This window comes from Ambystoma mexicanum, chromosome 1q, assembly GCF_040938575.1.
Source record: "Ambystoma mexicanum isolate Mex_15411 chromosome 1q, UKY_AmexF1_1, whole genome shotgun sequence".
Taxonomy (NCBI): Eukaryota; Metazoa; Chordata; class Amphibia; order Caudata; family Ambystomatidae; genus Ambystoma; species Ambystoma mexicanum.
In genome coordinates, this window is record NC_090922.1 from 1,298,167,279 (window position 1) to 1,298,187,198 (window position 19,920).

The 19,920-nt window shown below is 41.1% G+C and overlaps 1 protein-coding gene across 1 annotated transcript in view; it reads left to right on the forward strand.

Moving 5' to 3' along the window:
* Positions 1–19,920, forward strand: part of FAM151A (family with sequence similarity 151 member A) — a 415,979-nt gene that overhangs the window by 257,025 nt on the left and 139,034 nt on the right. The window contains exon 4 of the mRNA XM_069642124.1: positions 16,083–16,242. Coding sequence (XP_069498225.1) covers positions 16,083–16,242 — 160 coding nt within the window. The remainder of the gene's footprint in view (positions 1–16,082; positions 16,243–19,920) is intronic.

The following is a 19,920-nucleotide window of genomic DNA, read 5'->3' on the forward strand; positions in this document are numbered from 1 at the left end:
TACTGGATGTTACGACAACCTTTACTTGGATTCTCCGGTTGATGTCATCCATGATGCAATTGTTGATTTCATTTGTGATGATAAGTACATGTTTATGAGCTGAGAAATGGGGTGTCTCTGAGTAAAGGTTGTCGTCACCTACAATACTGCTGGATTTCATGGGCTTTATTGCGTTGAATTGTTTTACCTTAACTGTTTCTTTGCTAAAAACTTTTTCATATAATTTCAAGGGTTTTGTTTTTCTGTATCTTACCCCATCTGTAATAGTACATAGCCATGGCAAAAAACAAAGAGGTGATGGCTAGAAGACATAGAATTAATCTTAAACCTCTGGACTTCCCCCTTTTTGGGTGGGACCGATCCCAATTTGCATATTGTATTTTCCCTTTTGTAATGGTTCGGGAGGTGAAGAACGATGGTCTGGAGGGTTGCCCAGAGCCATGCAAAATGTTAAAAGTAAGTCTAAACCTTACAGCCATCACCCCTTTTGTTTTGCTGTAGTACATAGCCATGGCAATAGGCCAATTTTCACTTTGCATTAATTAGGATAAAAGACTGTGGTTCAATGACCTCCCCCACCCTTCCTCAGCCATGGCTATCCTTTTTTCAGTGTTTAATTACTTCGGTCATGTTGTATGAATTGCCTCAAATTTCCAAGTTTGTGAGGGTGGTTGTGGGTCAGAATACCTCATTGGAAAATTTCAGCCAGCTATGTCAATCAAGTCAACGATTGTTACTAATATAATTTTTGCAAAAGTCAATTGTTTATAGGTTTCCCCTTAACTATGGGACAGTGACTGCTGCGATAGCCAAGGTGAAACCTATCATCCTTAGGAAAAGTGAAGATTGTATGGTTAATAACTTTTGTGCCATAGCACAGATCAGCACGCCGTTTGACATTCCTATATTGGTGCCCGGGCCCTGGAGGAATGGAATGTTTCAAATCCGTGTTACAGTTGAAAAGATATAAAGGGCCAAAAAAGGCTGTGTTTTCACTTTTCCAATCATTTTCCTAAAGGAAAATTTCAACTTTTTGCTCATGCGGATAGCCCAAAGCTGCTGGATAGATTTGCTCCAAATAAGAAACAAGTCTGGCTTGAAGGAAATCCTTTCTTGTTTTGGCACAAATTTGTCCATTGTTTGTTTTGTAATTTGGCGCAGAGCGGGGTTCCCTAGTAACCAAAACGTCAGTTATAACTCCCATGATGCATTGCTGTTGCCAAGCTTTTCCAGTTCTGGAAGGTGGCCATTATACAATTCGGGAATCAAGTTACAACTCAATATTGAAAAGTGCCCTAAAATGATATGAAGAGTGTTAACTAGGGAGTTTTGAGGGCATGGGCATGTGGCAGTGTGATGAAGGATGATCGGTGAAGGTTTGGAACTGAGGATAGCATAGGTTTTTTTTCTGAGCTTTTTGATGAGATCGAGATGCGCCACAAACGGGGAAAAGAAAGAGAAAATACTTGTAAACTATAACGCAGTGAGATATGGTAATCACTATGGTTGCTAGTTAGTGGACGATGAGTATTTCAAGTACATTTAGGAATTTTTCAATAAAAATAAATATTAAAAAATGCATTCCATATGAAATTAAAATGTGTAGATGGTTTGTATTTAGGGGGTTTAAAGTCTTGCGTTTGTGTTTTAAGATCAATAATGTTTTATTTAACTTTGTTTTGTGACTATAAAGTGTGTCATTGAGACACATTCATTGCCAGGTCATGGTTACATTGGATTGGGTGAGGTTTTCACATGATTTGAAGGAACGATTCAATGTTTTCCTCAGAGCGGTTTGCGGAGTAGTAATTTGTATAGAAGTTGTTAACATTGATTTTAGGTTTGTTAAAGGGGTATAAAGGATAGAAGACGGTGGTTTAATGAGTTCAGTTAGTGTTGTCAGTTTTGGAAAAGAAGCCGTGGGTGCGGACATAAATATGAACTATTTTGCATCATTTCACAATTCATTAGAGATAACTAACAAAGAGTATACAGTGTCAAAAAGGTGCTTCTCGATCCAATGTTCTCTACGGTGAGGTTCTCGAATTCGGATTTGCACAGAACCTTTAAATGTTGCTTTTAGGATTGTTTAATGTTTGATTAGTTTGAGGGGTGAATGTGAGGGATATAAAGGAGGCAGAGTTGTGTTGTTAGTTTTGGGAAAGAGGCAGTGGGCACAGAGATACTTTTGTACTGGTTCACATGATTTCCTGATTCATACGACATGACTAACGAAAAGTATATAAAGTAAATAAGGTCAGCTTTATTTTCTGGAAGTAAAAGATATACATGAGTAGGTTCGAGAGCTGTTATTTTCGATTCAGATTGCACATTAGTATATTAGGAGTTGATTCTGTTGAGTTAACTTTGTTATGTTTATATTTATATGAAAAAGAGTTTGGGGGGATTGGGAAGTGGTGTAGCCACTACATTTCATTAACACAGAGAGAAATTATCAGTGTTTTTTATGCTGTTTACATTCCCATTCACATAAAATAAAGTTATTGGATGATTAAGTTTTTATTTCTTTGGGTGTATACGTGGTTCTTGAGCTGCACTGTTTTTCAATGTACTGTTTCTCCTTTTAGTAATATCTGAATGATTTGTAACATTATGACTTCTCAATCGATATAGTGTCTTCATATCTTTCCTTTTTTGGTAATTCTCAATTTCAATAGTCAAAGACATATATATTGTTCATGAATCTAGATCTCATATCAGCACGTCCCTCTTCCTCATCCCAGTGCTTTCGCAATTCTCGATCTGAGTATATTTTTTGAAGAAAACATATTTCTAGGTAGTCCTTAAGTGGAGTTCTGTGTGTATAATGTGTAAGGTATATTTGTGTGTCAACTCAGTCTTCCTTGTGACAGTCCCTTCTAATCATGCCTTGCTATTCCTCACCACAGTTCCCAACTACTGCACCTTACTCTTCCTTGTTACAGTTCCTAACTACCCATCTCACTCTTCTTTGTCACAGTACCCAACTATACAACTTCAGTCTTCCTCATCACAGTCCCCCACTAACCCCACATCTATCTTCCTAATCACAGTACACCATTACTCATCCCATTAAATCTACTGGACACAAAAACATGAAATACTTGATACACCTGTGTTGCGTAGCTCAAGAACAGATATTGATAAATGATATGACATCAGATAGGGTATCAGAAAAAAACTATTAGAGGTGGAGGTGGTATAGCATTGCATGCAGGGGAAGGTTGGCCACACCTTATTTAGTCCAGAAAATGTAATTACAAACATGATAATCCATAATACCCATGAACCTATGTTGTCTTAAATTAACACCAAAATGAAAATTCTAAAGGATGAGTCCCAATGTTTTGACTTGAATCTTAAAGATATCAAAAGCATATATTCTCAAGTTGATTCCTAGCAGTTAATTTTCATGTCACAAGGAAAGAAAATGAAAACATATTTTTGCCAAAAGGATTATTCAATAAAGCAGTCACCAAAACTGTGAAAAAGCTAGAAGTAAATTAACAAAATGTGTAATCCAAAGCACTCTGCAGTATGTTGGGGCACAACACATACCCATATTTTGTATCTCTTCATCTTCATCAGTGGACGGACAGTCTATCTCTGATGTCTAATCAGATTGGTGCAAACGTCAATGAAATCCTTCATCCTCAAAGCAATGGTCTGCGTCAGCTAGAATGATCACAAACACTTGAAATTGTAGTCAAGCGGTTCACTATTACCAATCAGATGAATTATTTGTACCTTATCACTCATTGGATATCTAAATTTCACCTACATTTATTCTGCTTACCTATAGTATGAACCATGTTAGTCAGGCATACCAGTAGGCAAGGAAGTCACTGGAGGTATTACCCTAGTTTTCCTAAGACGAACGTTAGATAATGGATGCCACAGTACTGATCTTGTCCTTAAGGGAAGGGACACAATGCTCCAATAACTGAATTGATATTATGGGTCTGATTCACAGATCATTTGTCAATGGGATTGCGCTATTAGAAAAACACTTCTTTGAATCAGGCCCTATATGTCAATAATTGCTTTATATTATATTATCAGTTAAAAGTGCAGAATGCACCCAGATCCTTAAGCACAACCCCTGTGCGCTGAACAAACGATCAAGAAGCTAAAGATGAAGATAGCATGTCTGAGCTTCTAAATCTATCAAGATATGACACAGACAAAGAAGATGCGGTAGATATCTGGGAAAATAACAGTAGAAAGGTCATCTGCATTGAATCGAGGAGGATCAATTAGCATCATATTGTGAAGAACCAAATGGGGTTGGAAAAGAAGTAGAGATGAGCAGTAGTGGCTCGAAACAGCAAAGTTGTTGTACTTTGTATGAAAAGAGAGCACAACTAGAGGCACAAATCATGTTAAAGTAGTTGCTACTCCACAGGAACACTTTACAACAGTTAGACCAGAGGCCAACAAAGATAGAAACCAACTAAAAAGTAAGTTACACTGCCGAAAGCAGATCTTAGAAAGTGATGAAATGTCAAGGGTTGGTCTCACCAACTCCAAGAACAAACAATGTGCTGAAAAACAAACCTGCAACATGCTTCAGATCCAAATAAAAATCAAAAACAAACAGTATGCTGTAACCATTCCTTGTTACTTGAATGTATTATTTTAGCCAAAGATGGCTTATTCTGATCAGAAAGAACGTTTTATGGCTACTTCACCACGTCCATAATTTAAGGACAATAGTATCGGATGATATTAAAACCGGGGAATTTTTGGAAGAAGCAATGCACAATCGTGTGGTTCTTCACTTTCAGTCCTCCGTGAGTCGTGACACGATAATGAATGCGTGCCTTTTATCATCCCACTGGGGTTTGACATTCAGGAAATTAGAGTGGATGACAGAGGTGAGGAAGAGCGTCACAATGTGAAGTGTAGTGAAGAACATGCTCAATATAAAAAAACTAAAAAGCCTTCCCCAGCGAAGGTATGAATGAACATGTCCAGATTAGCCAAAGTGGGTCCAAATAATAATGAAGACTCTCAAAACATCAGTTCTAAGGCCTCTATGAAACCTGTGCCCATGGGAGATTGGATAAGGATAACTATTGCATGTACCAACAAAGAAAGTGAAGCAAAAAACAAATATATGGAGTCATGGTATGCACAGGGAAAACACGACAACTGGAGTTGGAAAGCAGGTTCGTTGGGCGGCCATAATTACAGTTAACGTCAAATAGCATCTAAAAAAACTACTGTTATGCTCACCTGGCTCCCACAGAGGCGTCGATCGGAACTGGACAGCTGCGGTCTCCACCAATGTGACGCGTAGGGCCGAGATGACGGACTGGACTGGCCCACCTAGCTTCGTTTGCTGGCCCGTAGGAATATTCTTCTGCAAATGGAGAAAGGGAATTAACCACCCGTGGAGTTGAGCGTAAATCCCCCCAACCCCGCTGTTCTCCCCACAGATCGCCTTTGATGTCCCCTCTTATAGTCTCACCTGATGGTTTGAAAAGATGAGCTCTCCATCCTACATTGAGCGCAGGGGCGCGTTGATAACCAGTTGCTTCACTGGCTCGAAGGAATTGGTGAGTTCCAGAACAATATTGACTCAGAGATTCTAAAGTTCTTAAGAGTTCAAATGCCTGACTTTCACTCTTGTCCGATTCCTTGCAGTTTGCAGCTTGACACTAATGAAGAGTTCCTCGTGGCAACCGGTAGTATTCTGGTAAGGATTTGTATTTTCCAACACATTTCGATAAAATAATGTCAATATGTAACCTGTTGCTTTCTCCCTTATTCAGGTGCTGAGAGACAGTATGAAGTCTTGGGGAATAATACCTCTGGCGGTAAAATCAGGTAAGGCTATTGTGGTGAGGAGGGTTCCCCTTGTTAGTCCCTTTGTTTCACCTTGCTGTCTTTTTGTTTCCCCTTAGGGGCTGGGGTTCGGCGAAGATGCAGTGGAAGCTGGGGCGACCCGTGAAGAGGAATAGTACCCCCGGTGGTAAAATCAGGTAAGTCTATGGGGGGGGTAACTAATATTCCTCTGTGTATTCCCTTGGCTCACCTTGCTGTTCTTGTCTTCTCCTTAGGTGCCAGAGTGCGGCGGGAACATGCAGGAGGATGCGGTGGAATGTGAGATTCTGCGAAGGCCAGTGAGTTCAGCGCTGCAGCAGGCGAGGCGACGCGCATAAAATAACTTCTTTCTTCCAGCTCGAAGGCGCGATGGATCGGGAATTCAGATAAGGATTAAAGGTATTGCTCTTGTTCTAACCTTTTCTCCTTCTTTCTCCCTTTTTCTAGGAGCTCCAAACTCGAGGCGGGCGTGGCAGAAGGCTGGATGCAGACTTGCAGGCACGGTGAGCGTTACGCTGCTGGATGCAGAATAACGCGAAGTGTGTGCTGCTCTTCGGGCGTGGTTTAAATAGCCTCCAAAGTAGTCCCAGGTAAGTATTCCTCCCGAGCCCCGCCCGAGTAAAGAATAGTCCCTATGTAAAGTTGTCCCTTCCAAGCCTCTTTTGGCTTGGAGCTCTTGCAGCATGGTCTGCATCAGGTAAGTTTTAATCTATGAGCCTGGCGCCTATGGCGCCAGACTGACTCTCCATATGAGCCTGGCGCCATAGGCGCCAGGACTGGACCCAAATAGCCCCTAGCAGGGGTTGTTGGGCTTGCTTAGGATAACTTGATGCCTGCTTCCGGGGTTGATGGACGTGGTCTGGGTCCCCGGGGGTAGGCATCATGACAACTACATATCATATTGGTACATGGAACACAAGAGGGCATGTACACCTGTTAAAAAAAAATGTTTAAACTAAGGTCGATGGACATTTTGGTGCCTGCAAGAAACCTGGCATGCGGATGCACCAATGGTTGAAGGGTTTGAGATCACTATAAATCCTGCAATAAAAAGAATGATAGGTCGACCTATGGCTGGCCTGTTGACACTGGTTAAGAAGGAGAGCAAATGCTGGGTTCTTAGCACAAAAATGGTCTCTCCCTATATACAATTGACTACGATCAAATTACCAGCTCAATTGGAATGTATTAGGGACAAAATCTACATTTTAAATGTGTACTGGCAGCATTTAGCCGTTGGCACCTTCACATCGTTGACCAAATGTCCGAGTTAATTGATAACATCAAATCCATGGAGCCTAACATCATATTATGTTGCGATCTAAACATTGATTGTGCATATATCAATACACCTGAAATGCCTAAAACAGGAAGATTCAAAAGCAACATTCAAGTAGCAACAAGATGATGGTTGGAAGAAATGGAGGCAAGGGATTTGTCTTTGCTAAATGGAATACAATTAGTAACATCCCGTAACTAGCCACTTAGAAATGCCTAAAACAGGAAGATTCAAAAGCAACATTCAAGTAGCAACAAGATGATGGTTGGAACAAATGGAAGCAAGGGATTTGTCTTTGCTAAATGGAATACAATTGGTGACATCCCGTCACTAGCCACTTAGACAAGGAATCAACAAGAATCTATCCTTGATAACATTTTTGTGTCAGATCGAACTACCCAGAGAACTTCCACATTGTATGTCACTCAAATGAACCAGAGTGACCATAACCGTGTAGAAATAACTATAGGGAACACCAATTAACAGGTCAAATAATTGGCCTCATGCAATAAATATACAGCTTTGCAGAAATAGATTGCGGATAGACGCAAAAAGAGTGGATCCTAGCATAAGATCTATGGAAAATGGCACAAATAAAACCAACCAAGACAAAATCGAGTAATGTGCCTTGTTAGATCAGTATAAAGAGAGTACTCTAGGCTTGCGTAAAACAATGTTTAAGTAATGACATGTACATGACATGGAGGTTCTAATAAAGAAAAGAGAATTCTGAAAAACAATCAGAGCTATGATGAAGATCGACGCAAATCTTAGACAAAAAGAGGTAATCAAGGCTAAAGAAAGGTACAAAAACTGGTTAATCTAGCAAAAACACATAATAGGCCAGCGCGACGCAGAGGCCATGATGAGTAAGTACCCTGTCGTATAAGAACTCAAGAGACTTTTGGAAGCTTCTAAATTATATATCCACGACCCAACAAGCGATTGTAAGCAACATGGTCTCAGAATCCCAGTGGGTACAGCACTATAATGCACCTTTTTCAAAGCACTGCGCGATAGAAGATCCAGAACTCCCGATTATGACACGGTAGAAGATTCAAATAGAGAAAGGAGACATATTGATGAACATCAGCCAAATAAGTTCTTCTCAAGCCCCAGGTCCCGACGGACATACAAACTACATACTTAAAGAATACCCTGAGAAGTGGGCTAACTTTTGTAGCTTACTTTTCAGTTTGATCTTGAACAATTGTACTATTCCAGAGTCATGGAGGAGTGCAGTTGTGGTGCCTATATTCAAAAAGGGCAAAGATCAGAGCCAAAGAACTATCGCCCGATTGCACTCCTCGAGGTCATTGGCAAAGTTTTTGCTACACAAGTTCAACATCATCTGACAGCATGGATAAAATCCGTGTGTACATATGATCCAAGGCAAACTGGGTTTGTTAAAGGCGTGGACTGTGAATTGAATTTACTTATAATCAACTTGCTGAAGATGGAGGCAATTCGGCAAGGGACGAAAATATACCTAGCATTCATTGACCTGGCTCACGCCTTCGACAGTGTGAATAGGGAACTTTTGTGGACAAAATTGATAACATGGAATTGTCCAGTAAGTTTGATCAGTGCACTTAAAGAACTGCACTCGGACAACAGAAATAAAAATTTGGATTGACTGTGCTGGTACCGTCTGCCCCGATTAAGACTCAAAGAGGTGTCAAACAGGGTTGCCTGTTTGCTTCAATATTGTTCAACTTGTTCATATCAGATGTCGGTACAACCTTGGGTGAAGTTGTAACGTTCCCTCCTAAAATCAATGGGAACTACCTTGGCTATATGTTATATGCTGACGATCTGGTTCTGTTAGATGTCACCCCTATTGGCCTTCAACGAAAACTGTCCGCGCTGGAAAAGTATGTTGATGCAAATAATCTTAAAATAAATCCTGCAAAATCGGAAATCTTAACCCTCCAAAATCTGAGGGAAAAATAACATCTAAAAAGATGCCTCAGTGGTACTTGGGGAAAGAACGTCTAAAATGTGCTAACCAAACGCAGTATCTTGGTATGTGGATCAACAGCATCATTAACGACACTCCCTGAGTGAAAAAGGCGAAAGCAAAATGCAAACATCTATCAGTCCAAAGGCTTGGTAATAAACATAATTTACATGGTAAATGTTCATTAAAGCCAGTAGTCGACTTCTATCATCAGAAAGTCGTGCCAGCCTTGATCCATGCTTGAACATGCTGTCGCTCTACAGAAAAATTACTACTGAAGATCGGCCACCACAATTTGACATTCTCAATAATCCAAGAGGCAACTCGAATGAAAAGACTCTATGGCAATGGGCTGATCAATGTGAAAACCTTTTGGTGAAGGTCGACATTGACAATATCAATTTGCAGGTAAATCCAAACTCAGTTAAAACAAAACTGCGGCTACAAGACTGGGTAAATACTGTAGATCAGAGAGTACGCCATGGTTTGATGCAAAATGTTGGACCAGAAACAAATGTATTGAACAAGCATTCAAGCTACTTGGAGAAATTCCTCCAAGTCGAAATGAAAGAACCACATGTATGAGATTCCAGCTTAACTTATTTGAAACCAAAGAAACACAATGCCTGAGTCTACCATTGGACCTTAAGTGTAGATTATGTAACAGTGCAGATGAAACGCTAAAACATTTAACTTTGTATTGCCCAGCACTTAAATCCCTGAGAACAAGGCATTTGGGATCCCATATACAAGAAAGACCATCCATGTGTGGTGAAGATTGGTGGTTGGTGCTATCTGATGGAACAAACAAAAAATGTACCTATGCACTGACTTTCTATATTTAGATCAAGTGAACAACCTGCTAATAAAAGATGTCACAGAGTTGAATTCTTGAGTTAGTCCAGGAACTATAAAAAAAGTTACAGTAGTTTCTTTAATAACCTATAAAGCTCAATGCCTGAGGATGAGTTATAAGCCTCAAAGGATAAGTGCGACCTAATGAAATGATGTAAAGAGAAATGTGAAATCTAGAATGTATTCCTTTTTTTTTTAAAAGTTTGTAATAAACGAAATAAAAAAAGAAAAAAATATTCTGTTGTTGGTAAGCAAATTTAAATATGTATGTATCAAAGCAGCAATCATTAAAGCCAAGAAAGTGCACTATTTGAGATGCATTGATTCAGCACGACACAGCTGAAAGGAAATGTTCAAGATAATTAAAACATCTAAAAGCCTGTCAGCCTGTAAAAAAAATCCCTATCCCAACCCAAGAACTATGTCATCAAATTGAGACTCAGTTCACCAAACTAATACTTTGCACGCACGAATACCTGGACAACAAAAGGCCAACGCCTCCCTACCCCTTCAAGGCGACTCCACCTCTGGAATGAACCCATACCATCGACTCTTGCAACCATGCAGGATCTCTGGAAGACCTCACCCCCAATCTATTAAAAATCACCATGAAACATCCAGAACTGTCGATTGTATTTTTATCATTCCTCGCTAACTCAATAACCACTGGCATTGTACCTCTGATATCGAAGCAGCTAGAATTGATGCCATCCCACTGGCAGTTGGCATCAAGTCAGTTCAAAGGTGCAGGCTCCCGAGGGCAAGTTCGAAGTGTTGTAAAGTTACGATGCTGATGTGTGAAGGATAGCTCAGGGGCAACGTGCTCGCCTTGCAAGCAAGATAACAGGGGGCACCACAGGTTCGATCCCCAGGTCCGTGCTTAGAAACGTCTGGCTATTAAGCGCATTATAAATAACCTGTCATATCATAAATCAGTCTTTAGTATAACAGTCTAGAGCGAGACAAGTCATGTTTTCTTGCACATCACGCGTAACTAAAGCCATTGATACACAACCATATCTGTGCTTAAACTCGTGGGCACCTCTTCACAGATCTGAGAGACCTTTGATAGGCCACCTGTAATCTCCTCACATATCATTTAGCCAGTGCGCCCGCAGGCATATAACAGCACACAATAGAACACTTCTCAATGAGCACATTTTCGTGTGCCCTTGTGTTAAATATTTTAATATTGCAAAATGTACATCTTCTCACCTGACTTCTAGACAAAATCAGGTCAGTAGACTATGATCAGATTTTATAGGACTGTAATAGAGATAAGTAGAAGAGTTGCAACACTGCCTATGATTAACAGGGCGGCTGGCTGCCAATCAGATGAGTGGAGCCCGGAACCAAGCAACATATGTTGTCTTCTTCTTGACCTTCCTGATAAAATGAATAGCCAGAAGTGTGATATTAGTGCTCAGCGATGTGATTCAATTACTTTTCCACACCGCAAAATGGCTCCTCCTTTTCTTCATCTCAGACTACTAAGGTATGGGTACCCCAGCCAGGCACCCTAAACGCCTCAGACAAGGATGCGTTGCTTTGAAACGACGGCCTTTGTGATTCGGCACTGTACAAAAGTGGAGCATTCTTTTTCTATTTATTAGAGGTAGGAAATTGGCTTTAATACTGTTGTAAAAGAGATTTGTCAAAATTGCATACATCATCACTCTTCCCTACATAACCCTTTTATTAACTTGTTCCTAAAAAGGAAAATATTTGAGCTGGAACATAAACGAGCCGTTAAAGAGGTCTGCAGGAAAATAGATTGCAACGTCTTAACAAACACTCTAAAAACTCTAAAGCAGACGATGGCCACTGGTCTGGTCACACGCCTGCAGCAATTGTTAAATCAGGCTGCAGGGGCCTTTCCTTTGTTGGTGCGAGCAATGGACTCACAATATTATTGTATGTCAGAATGGTGCGTATGCACTTTAGTATTTGTGGGTGAGTGCATTGTCTGGGGTTGTAATCCACACAGCCCTCATTACGACACTGGCTAATAGCACCATGGTCCATGCCGGTAACTCACCGACTCCACCATGGCGGAATGGGGAATTACCGCCCCATTCCGAGGTTGGCGGGGCGGTAATTCCCCATGCCGCCATGGCCCTTCCCCATTCCCATTTTTGCCCCATAGGGCTCAATGGGAATGGGGAAGGCGCTAAGTACGGTGCCGCAAATTGCGCCACCGTACTTAGCACCAAGGTCCCTTTGTGGGTTGGTTTTTAAAGTGCCACCCGCAAAGGGACCTCGTAATCAGGCGTTAAGGGTTTAACGGCGCCGACACCTTTTACGGTGCCGTTAAACCCTTAACGCCAGGGTCGTAATGAGGCCCACAACCCTGGTGTTAAGGGGTTAATGGCGCCGTAAAAGGCTGCGGCGCCGTTAAACCCTTAACGCCAGATTCACACTTTAACGCCTGCTTTTTGCAGGCGTTAAAGTCCAACCCGCTAAGGGACCTTGGTGCTAATTACGGCACTGTAATTTACGGTGCCGTAATTAGCGCCTTCCCCATTCCCATTGAGCCCTATGGGCCAAAAATGGGAATGGGGAAGGGGCCATGGGGAATGGGGATTTACTGCCCCGCCAACCTTGGAATTGGGCGGTAAATCCACCATCCACCATGGCAGAATCCGGCGTTGAGGAAGGGACCCGTTAAGGGACTTCAGAGCTAATAACGGTACCGCAAATTGCGGTACCGTTATTAGCTCCATCCCCATTCCCATTGAGCCCTATGGGGGCTCAGGAGGGAATGGGGAATGGTTCTCGGAATGGGGACTTAACAGGTCCTCCAAGGTCGGAATCACCTGCTAAGTCCCTATTCCGGGAACACGGACCCGGAATGCCCTAAGGGCGTAGCCATGGCGCTAATAGTGCCATGGCTACTTCCTACCTCGTAATGAGGCCCAGAGTCATGTCTACAATAGTTTCTTGAATTGTAAAATGTAACAGGGAGTTTGCAAGGTGGATGTATGAAGAAAGAGAGTTCCACACAGGGAAGGAGCTGCACTCAGAATCATATGTCTCTTCTGTGACTTTGTTGGGACGGCAACACTACAGTAGCTCTCTTTAATGAGATAAACATCTGTTGTGTAGCGTGACGGAGCAAACCTGCAAAAGTGGACTAGAAGACATGTAAACAACTCTAGCAGTAGAGAGATTGCCGGAGCGAGGTAACCTGCTTATAAATCTTGAATTTGGCTATATGCGGTCCCCCTCTCCTCAGGCAGGTAGCCACCATAAGCTGCAGGGTTGCAACGGCGGGGTTCTCAGCCAGGAGGAGGCAGTGGTGCTGGGAAAGTGAGTACATAGTAAGAATTCTAAGAAAATCAAGCTCTTGACATGCAATAGAAAACAATGAGAGGAATATTTGTTTTTCAAGATCACAACAATAACTGAAAAACCCTTTACTGGACTTTACATAAGTGGGTTGCTTAACTCAAGAAAGGGTATCGCGCATTGAATAGTTCAGGGTCGTGGGGCAGATGATAACTCTTTATTCATAAGAGAATCATCTAAAATAGGAACTAAACAGACATTTGAAAGCAATTTCGATACCAAGGTGTGAGCACCGTCGCAGGGGTTTGGTTGAGGGTCTGCATCTGTCCACCTTTGTTTCAATAAACCTGAATTGTAAGGACTGAAACAGATGGACCGTGGTGGTGGGTAATAGCAGAAGTGATGATTCATGCTAAAACATGCTGCTATCAACCATCTCCCTGTGTCATCTGTTTTAGTTCCAAGAAAGAATAGACAGACTAAAAACACATACTTACTGGTGGATTAAGAATTGTGATACCTTTAAATCCTGCATCAAACGGAATACATAAGATCTATGCCATTAAAACACCAAAGGCTTATGCAAAAAGAAAGAGGCTGTGTACCAGTAAAAGGAACATTAATTCAAATAGACGGAAAGACTTTGATACAATCAACGTTGAGCTAACCTACCACTGTGAGCCCTCTACAGTGGTGACTGGTTCAGTAAAAAAAAAACTCTTAACCTAACACCTGCTTGAGAAAAAATACAGTAGCCTCCACATTTCTTTGCAAATGAATGGTGTAAAATAAAAATGTGAATCAAAACTGAGCTAGTACGAAATTTGGAAAATGATGCAACTACTATATAAAGCTAACTAAATTGGCATAAACGCAATCCATAACCCATCAACACAGACAAAAAAGTTGGAAAAAATAAAATCCTCATAAGCTAATATTGGGACATGCATCATTAGCACCCTGAAGGAGGTCACCACCCAATCAGGATGCTCGGAACGTGGCCTGTCCTGTATGGTACAAGCCCGCAGTCTGAGCTGCCCGGGCAGCCAGCACCCCCTTCCCTGCTCTCCCTTCCCCTTTACCAATACACCCGTGTAGTTTCCTAATTGGGTGCTAATGGTGTCTTAAAAAAAAGGAAACGTACCTGAGAGGAAGTCAGGAGAGTATGCAAGAGCAGGAGACTCATTATGTGTGCAGCTAGACCGAATATCTGTTGTGGGGATAGCTGCATTCTTATGGCAGGGGTGATGTGCGATGTGCGATGTGTCATAGATTAATGTATCATTGCAGATGCGTGCGGGTGGGTGGCCGTGCCTTCGGCTATCCTCCATAAGCATGGAGTGTGATACAGACTTGTGTGTCTTGGCTGGTTTCTGAATTCCTGGATGCAGCTGAACATATAGCCTCCACTCTGACATTCACCTAAACACTATACCTATTCACCTAGATTGGATACATTGGCTCACTCTGATAGACCAATCAATGTTGATCAAGTCCTTTCAGTTGGGAAAAGCTACAGGCCCAGATTGACTAATTCTTCACAATTATTCAAGTAATACTACTCATTCTTTCTAGGATCGTCAGGCCAACATTTTAATATAAAATGGGAATATCTGAAAATGTTTATCCTAAACACCATAATCACTTATGATTTGTGATCCACAATTTTGTCTCCAGATACCTGCAGTAAGATTGGCCTGGCAGTTCCTTCTATAGTAAAAACTCAGCGGCATGTTTTGGTACCATGAAACATATGTTCCTTGAAACATATGCTTTACTTCAGTGACAATGGTGTCCACGAGGAGGCCCACTCAGTTTCAATAAGGAGAATAACACTTTTCTTTTACTGGTACTTGTTAGCAGTAATGGAGGCAAAAGCAATCTTTTCCAAGGGGTACAAGTTAGGGTTGTCCTTCTCAGGTTCAGAGGGGAACCATCACAATTGCATGTCCTGACAGACTATAACAGTTTCATAGTTATTTCTCTAACCTGAGTGAATGTGTTTGTACATATAGGAGAAAATGTCGGAACCTGAAGAGGTGATGAATATTTTTTGATGCTCTCAATAATTTAAATAGTGTGTCAAAATAATGGATAGAATGCACCAGAATTGCAGGGCACATTCGGTGGAAAACAAGCACAAATGTGTTATACCTCCTTTTGTGATATAAAAAGAACTCATATTTTTGATTAATGTACATTTTAAGAAATCATTTTTAACATTATGCTGTAGTTATATAGTTTGGTAAATGTTCAGGTGGTTTTCGCCTACCTGGGAATTCTGATAATTCCCTTTTTACGGGATTGCTGATAGTTCCCTTTTTAACGGGATTGCTGATAGTTTCCATTTTACAGGATTGCTGATAGTTCCCTTTTTTACGGGATTGCTGATAGTTTCCTTTTTTACAGGATTGCTGATAGTTCCCTTTTTTACGGGATTGCTGATAGTTTCCTTTTTTACAGGATTGCTGATAGTTCCCTTTTTACAGGATTGCTGATAGTTTCCATTTTACAGGATTGCTGATAGTTCCCTTTTTACGGGATTGCTGATAGTTCCCTTTTTATTTGATCGAAATCATGCAAAGGATTTGCGAATTTTGAAACATCTACTTGAATGAGTTCCTTCTAGGATCTCTGCTTTGTACAATAACAAAGTGTTGAGGACAATCCTAATGATCATTTCCCTATTTCTGACTGGCTCATTAAGGAAACACAATGTGTCACCAGGATGCATTGTCGCCGTTCACATCCATGGTTTGTTCTGGCTAATTTCAAGCCCTTTCTAGATGCACCCGCACATGATTTATGCTTGCAATTCTTCATTGACATGATATTTTCATGATAAAAGCATTTTGCTTTTCTTGTGAGCAGGCATCAAGTTGGATTTCAAAAGCATCAAGGCGGTTGGTCCTTCATTGGATATTTTAAACAAAACCTCTTTGAAAGTTAAGCTCAACCGACCTGTCTGGATCAATGCAGATATTGTCAGAGGACCGAACGTTTATATTAATATTGCAGTCAACGCAACACAGTAAGTACTTGCACCTTCTTCAAAATGTCATCTGTTGGTGGGCTATGTGTTGTTATCAAACAGTTCGCACAATATTTGATAAAATAATGAGGCACATTACAGATTCGATTCCAAAGATTCTTCCTTGTTTAGTCACCATGGTATGAGTTTCAGTGTTACACGAGTCAAACAAGCCTTGCAAAAGAATCCCAGGATAACACGAATAAACACACAGCCGGAGAATGAAGCAGCTAAAGGAAAGAGCTAAATATATTTTTATTTTGAAATGCATGTTAAAAAAAAAGGTAAGTTAAAGGCATTTTAAATGAAGATAGCAAAAACAGCTACACTTAATTTACTGTTTCAAAAAATGCATTTTTGTCTAAATGTATGTATTTATTTTAAAATGGGTTTTGGGGTTTGTTATTTATTTAGCAGTATCTGCTGTACTTTTATTTGTAAAACAATATTTTCAAAAGGAGGAAAGGTGTGGACAAACCAGAATTATTGTGAAACAAGCGTTACAGGTTGCCCCAAACATCCTTCAGAACGTTTAGGTTTGATCTATTTCATAGCTTTTGGTAATTAAGATTTAAATTCCGGTTATTTTTTCCTTTATTCATTTACATGGTGTACTTATTTTCAGTAAAAGTTGTTTTAAACTCCCTAATTTCAAATTCTTTATTTTTGCTGAGTATGGTATGATTGCTGTGTACAGATTTCCACAGTGCAGAATGCGAGTCATGATTCTGAATGAGTTACAGCTACACTAAGCCACACATATTTTCAAAAGGAGGAAAGGTGTGGACAAACCAGAATTATTGTGAAACAAGCGTTACAGGTTGCCCCAAACATCCTTCAGAACGTTTAGGTTTGATCTATTTCATAGCTTTTGGTAATTAAGATTTAAATTCCGGTTATTTTTTCCTTTATTCATTTACATGGTGTACTTATTTTCAGTAAAAGTTGTTTTAAACTCCCTAATTTCAAATTCTTTATTTTTGCTGAGTATGGTATGATTGCTGTGTACAGATTTCCACAGTGCAGAATGCGAGTCATGATTCTGAATGAGTTACAGCTACTCTAAGCCACACATTCCTTCCAGATGTCAGATGGCATTTTGTGTACCCAGGGCAAACTAAGACCTCATTTCTTAAAAGAGATCCAGCACGTTCATATAGTACAGAAGTGATCACAGTTGCGGAAACTTAGATCAATGGTTTCTCTGGAGCTAATTTGGTTGGAACATTGAAAGTGTTTTTGCCTTCAATCCTGGAGCACTTTCTCAATAAAACTGATCGCTGTTTAAAAAGCATCCCTGCATCTCCCTGCTTCCATTCCGGTGACTGGGAGGACGGCGATGTAGACGCGATTTTACGATTTAGCGTGTATCTGGTGTAGTTAATAAGGAAGGGATAAGTGTTGCTATTAGTGTTACTTTGTGTTTAAGTTGATACATTTTAGATTCACACACACGCAGCAAGATAATGTCAAATCTGCCAATACATTATAAGCACAATGTAGGTGTGTTGTGTGCTACGCAGCGCCTAAAGTTGGTCAATGAGGATCTTCATATGAGCACGCGAGACAGGAGATTTGTAGTGGAGAAACCCCTGTTAGACGACACAGTAGTCTTGAGCATACACGCACAGACATACATAAATGGGTGGCTTTAGGGACATGTGTTTGGGATAGTTGGGGTACATGGTGAAATACACAAATCTGGATGTCACAAGTCCTCTCATAGCTAGGGATTGTGCAGGCCCCGAAGCACAGGGTGGCGAGATGAACTCTGTGTGACCAGGAAAACTGGTCGAGCAAGGTTGAAGATTGAGGAAAGGCAGCCGGCAGCTGCGATAATATCAGATGGTCAGCTATGGCCAGGCTTGGGTTTTTACGACTTGGTACTATTGTGGATAGGAGATGCAATCTTTTTAAGTACATGAGAGCCTGTTATTCATTGTCCAGGTAAGACCGGCCATCTGGCCGAGTCAGTTTGGGACCGAGTAATAAACCCAGTGCAAAGGATGCTGAAGGGCAAAGTTAAAAAATGGTTTCAGTTTCGATCAGGTTATCAGGATGTGCCCAGAGGTCATGCATGCTAAATTGGTAGTCCTATAGATTAGGGTGAAATAGGGACGACAGCAAGTCTGGGCGGATACGATATTTATCGCCAGTTAAAAGGGAACTTGTTTGTTCCTTCCCCTCCTCATATTGTTTTTTTTTGTTGATAAAACATTTTTTATTAATTTTGTTACACAATACAAATAACCATTGACTCCAGTGGAGTCCATCAACCTTAACACTCTAACAAAACATGGCTCCTGGGTTCAAAAGTACACGTTAATGGTAGTGTTACGAGTCCACACTTTCGCAGTAGATGTATTGGAGCATCTGGCATACAGGTTCCAATGTCTTATTGAGCGTTCTCCCCCCTGGCCGCGTACACTCGTCGCTCCATTACTATGCATGCATCTACATCGTTTATCCATTGTACATGTTCTGGAGTTACATTATACCCACACAGTTTGGCGATGTTGCATTTGATCAGTGCTTTGGAGGTTGAGAGCAGTAATTTGTCAGTGCGTGCGTGACATTGCACCGTCGTCCTCTACACCCAGTAGCATCAATTTCGGATCTCTGGTCACAGTGCAGCCCAGTACCCTGGACAGTGTATCACAGCATTGTTGCCAGTATGATTTGATGTCTGAGCAGTCCCATAATATGTGAAAGAAAGTTCCCTCCTCCTGGCGACAGCGTAGACAATTTGGGTCTGTGATTTTACCCCATCGATAGAGTGCTACCCATGGGTAGTAGATTCTATGTAGAATATTGAGCTGGATAAGGCAGAGCTTGGCCGATATGGCTGTCTCTCTTGGGTACGTTAGGATTGTTATCCAGTCCTCAGGCAGGATCTCCCCCACATCCCTCCCTCCTCATATTGTTGAAGTGTCCTTACAAAGACAATGTGCATCATATTCAGCGTTAGAGGTCTCCAGACAATTGGTAATTGTAATGAATTATGTTTGTTGTGTGAATGTGTAACTATGGGAGGACGCCATGACCTACCACCGAAAGATCCCAAAACGGGGTGTGCTGTCAATATGAGCTGATGCAACAATATGTTAAAAGGGAATGGTAGTTAAATAAATGTGTCCAATGAGAGCGTCGGAATTAAAGGAGATTACATTTCTTTGCATTGGGCTGAACAACCATGTGTGGGGTGTTGATTTGTAATAAAATATGTGGGAATGTTTTAACTGTTGAAAAATGTATACAATTTGTAAACTTGTATGGTTCGAGGAGGCTTTGGTTAGTTTGACTCCATGGCGTCATCTAGCTCCTCCCTGCGGTTGGTGCAATAAACTTTCTTTACAGACAAATGTGCACTCGCTTCTTAAGAGCTAAGCCTACTTTGGATTAAGGTAATCGGAAGGCCATCCACACAATTACATTAACAGAGGGTCACCACTTAAATTTGTAACTTTTGCCAGTGCCATGGGAGCAAGGTGACCCTGTTGACTTGCATCACCTTTTCCCTGTCTCATGGTGTGCTCCTAGGTGTGATGCAGCAGTACTCAAATATCTTTAAACTCGCCCACTTTAGGTTGAGCTGCACTCCAACAACCACATGTGAACAGGTCTTCAGGCAATGTGGGACACGCCCGTAATTCACTGTGAAGCGAAGAACACAACATA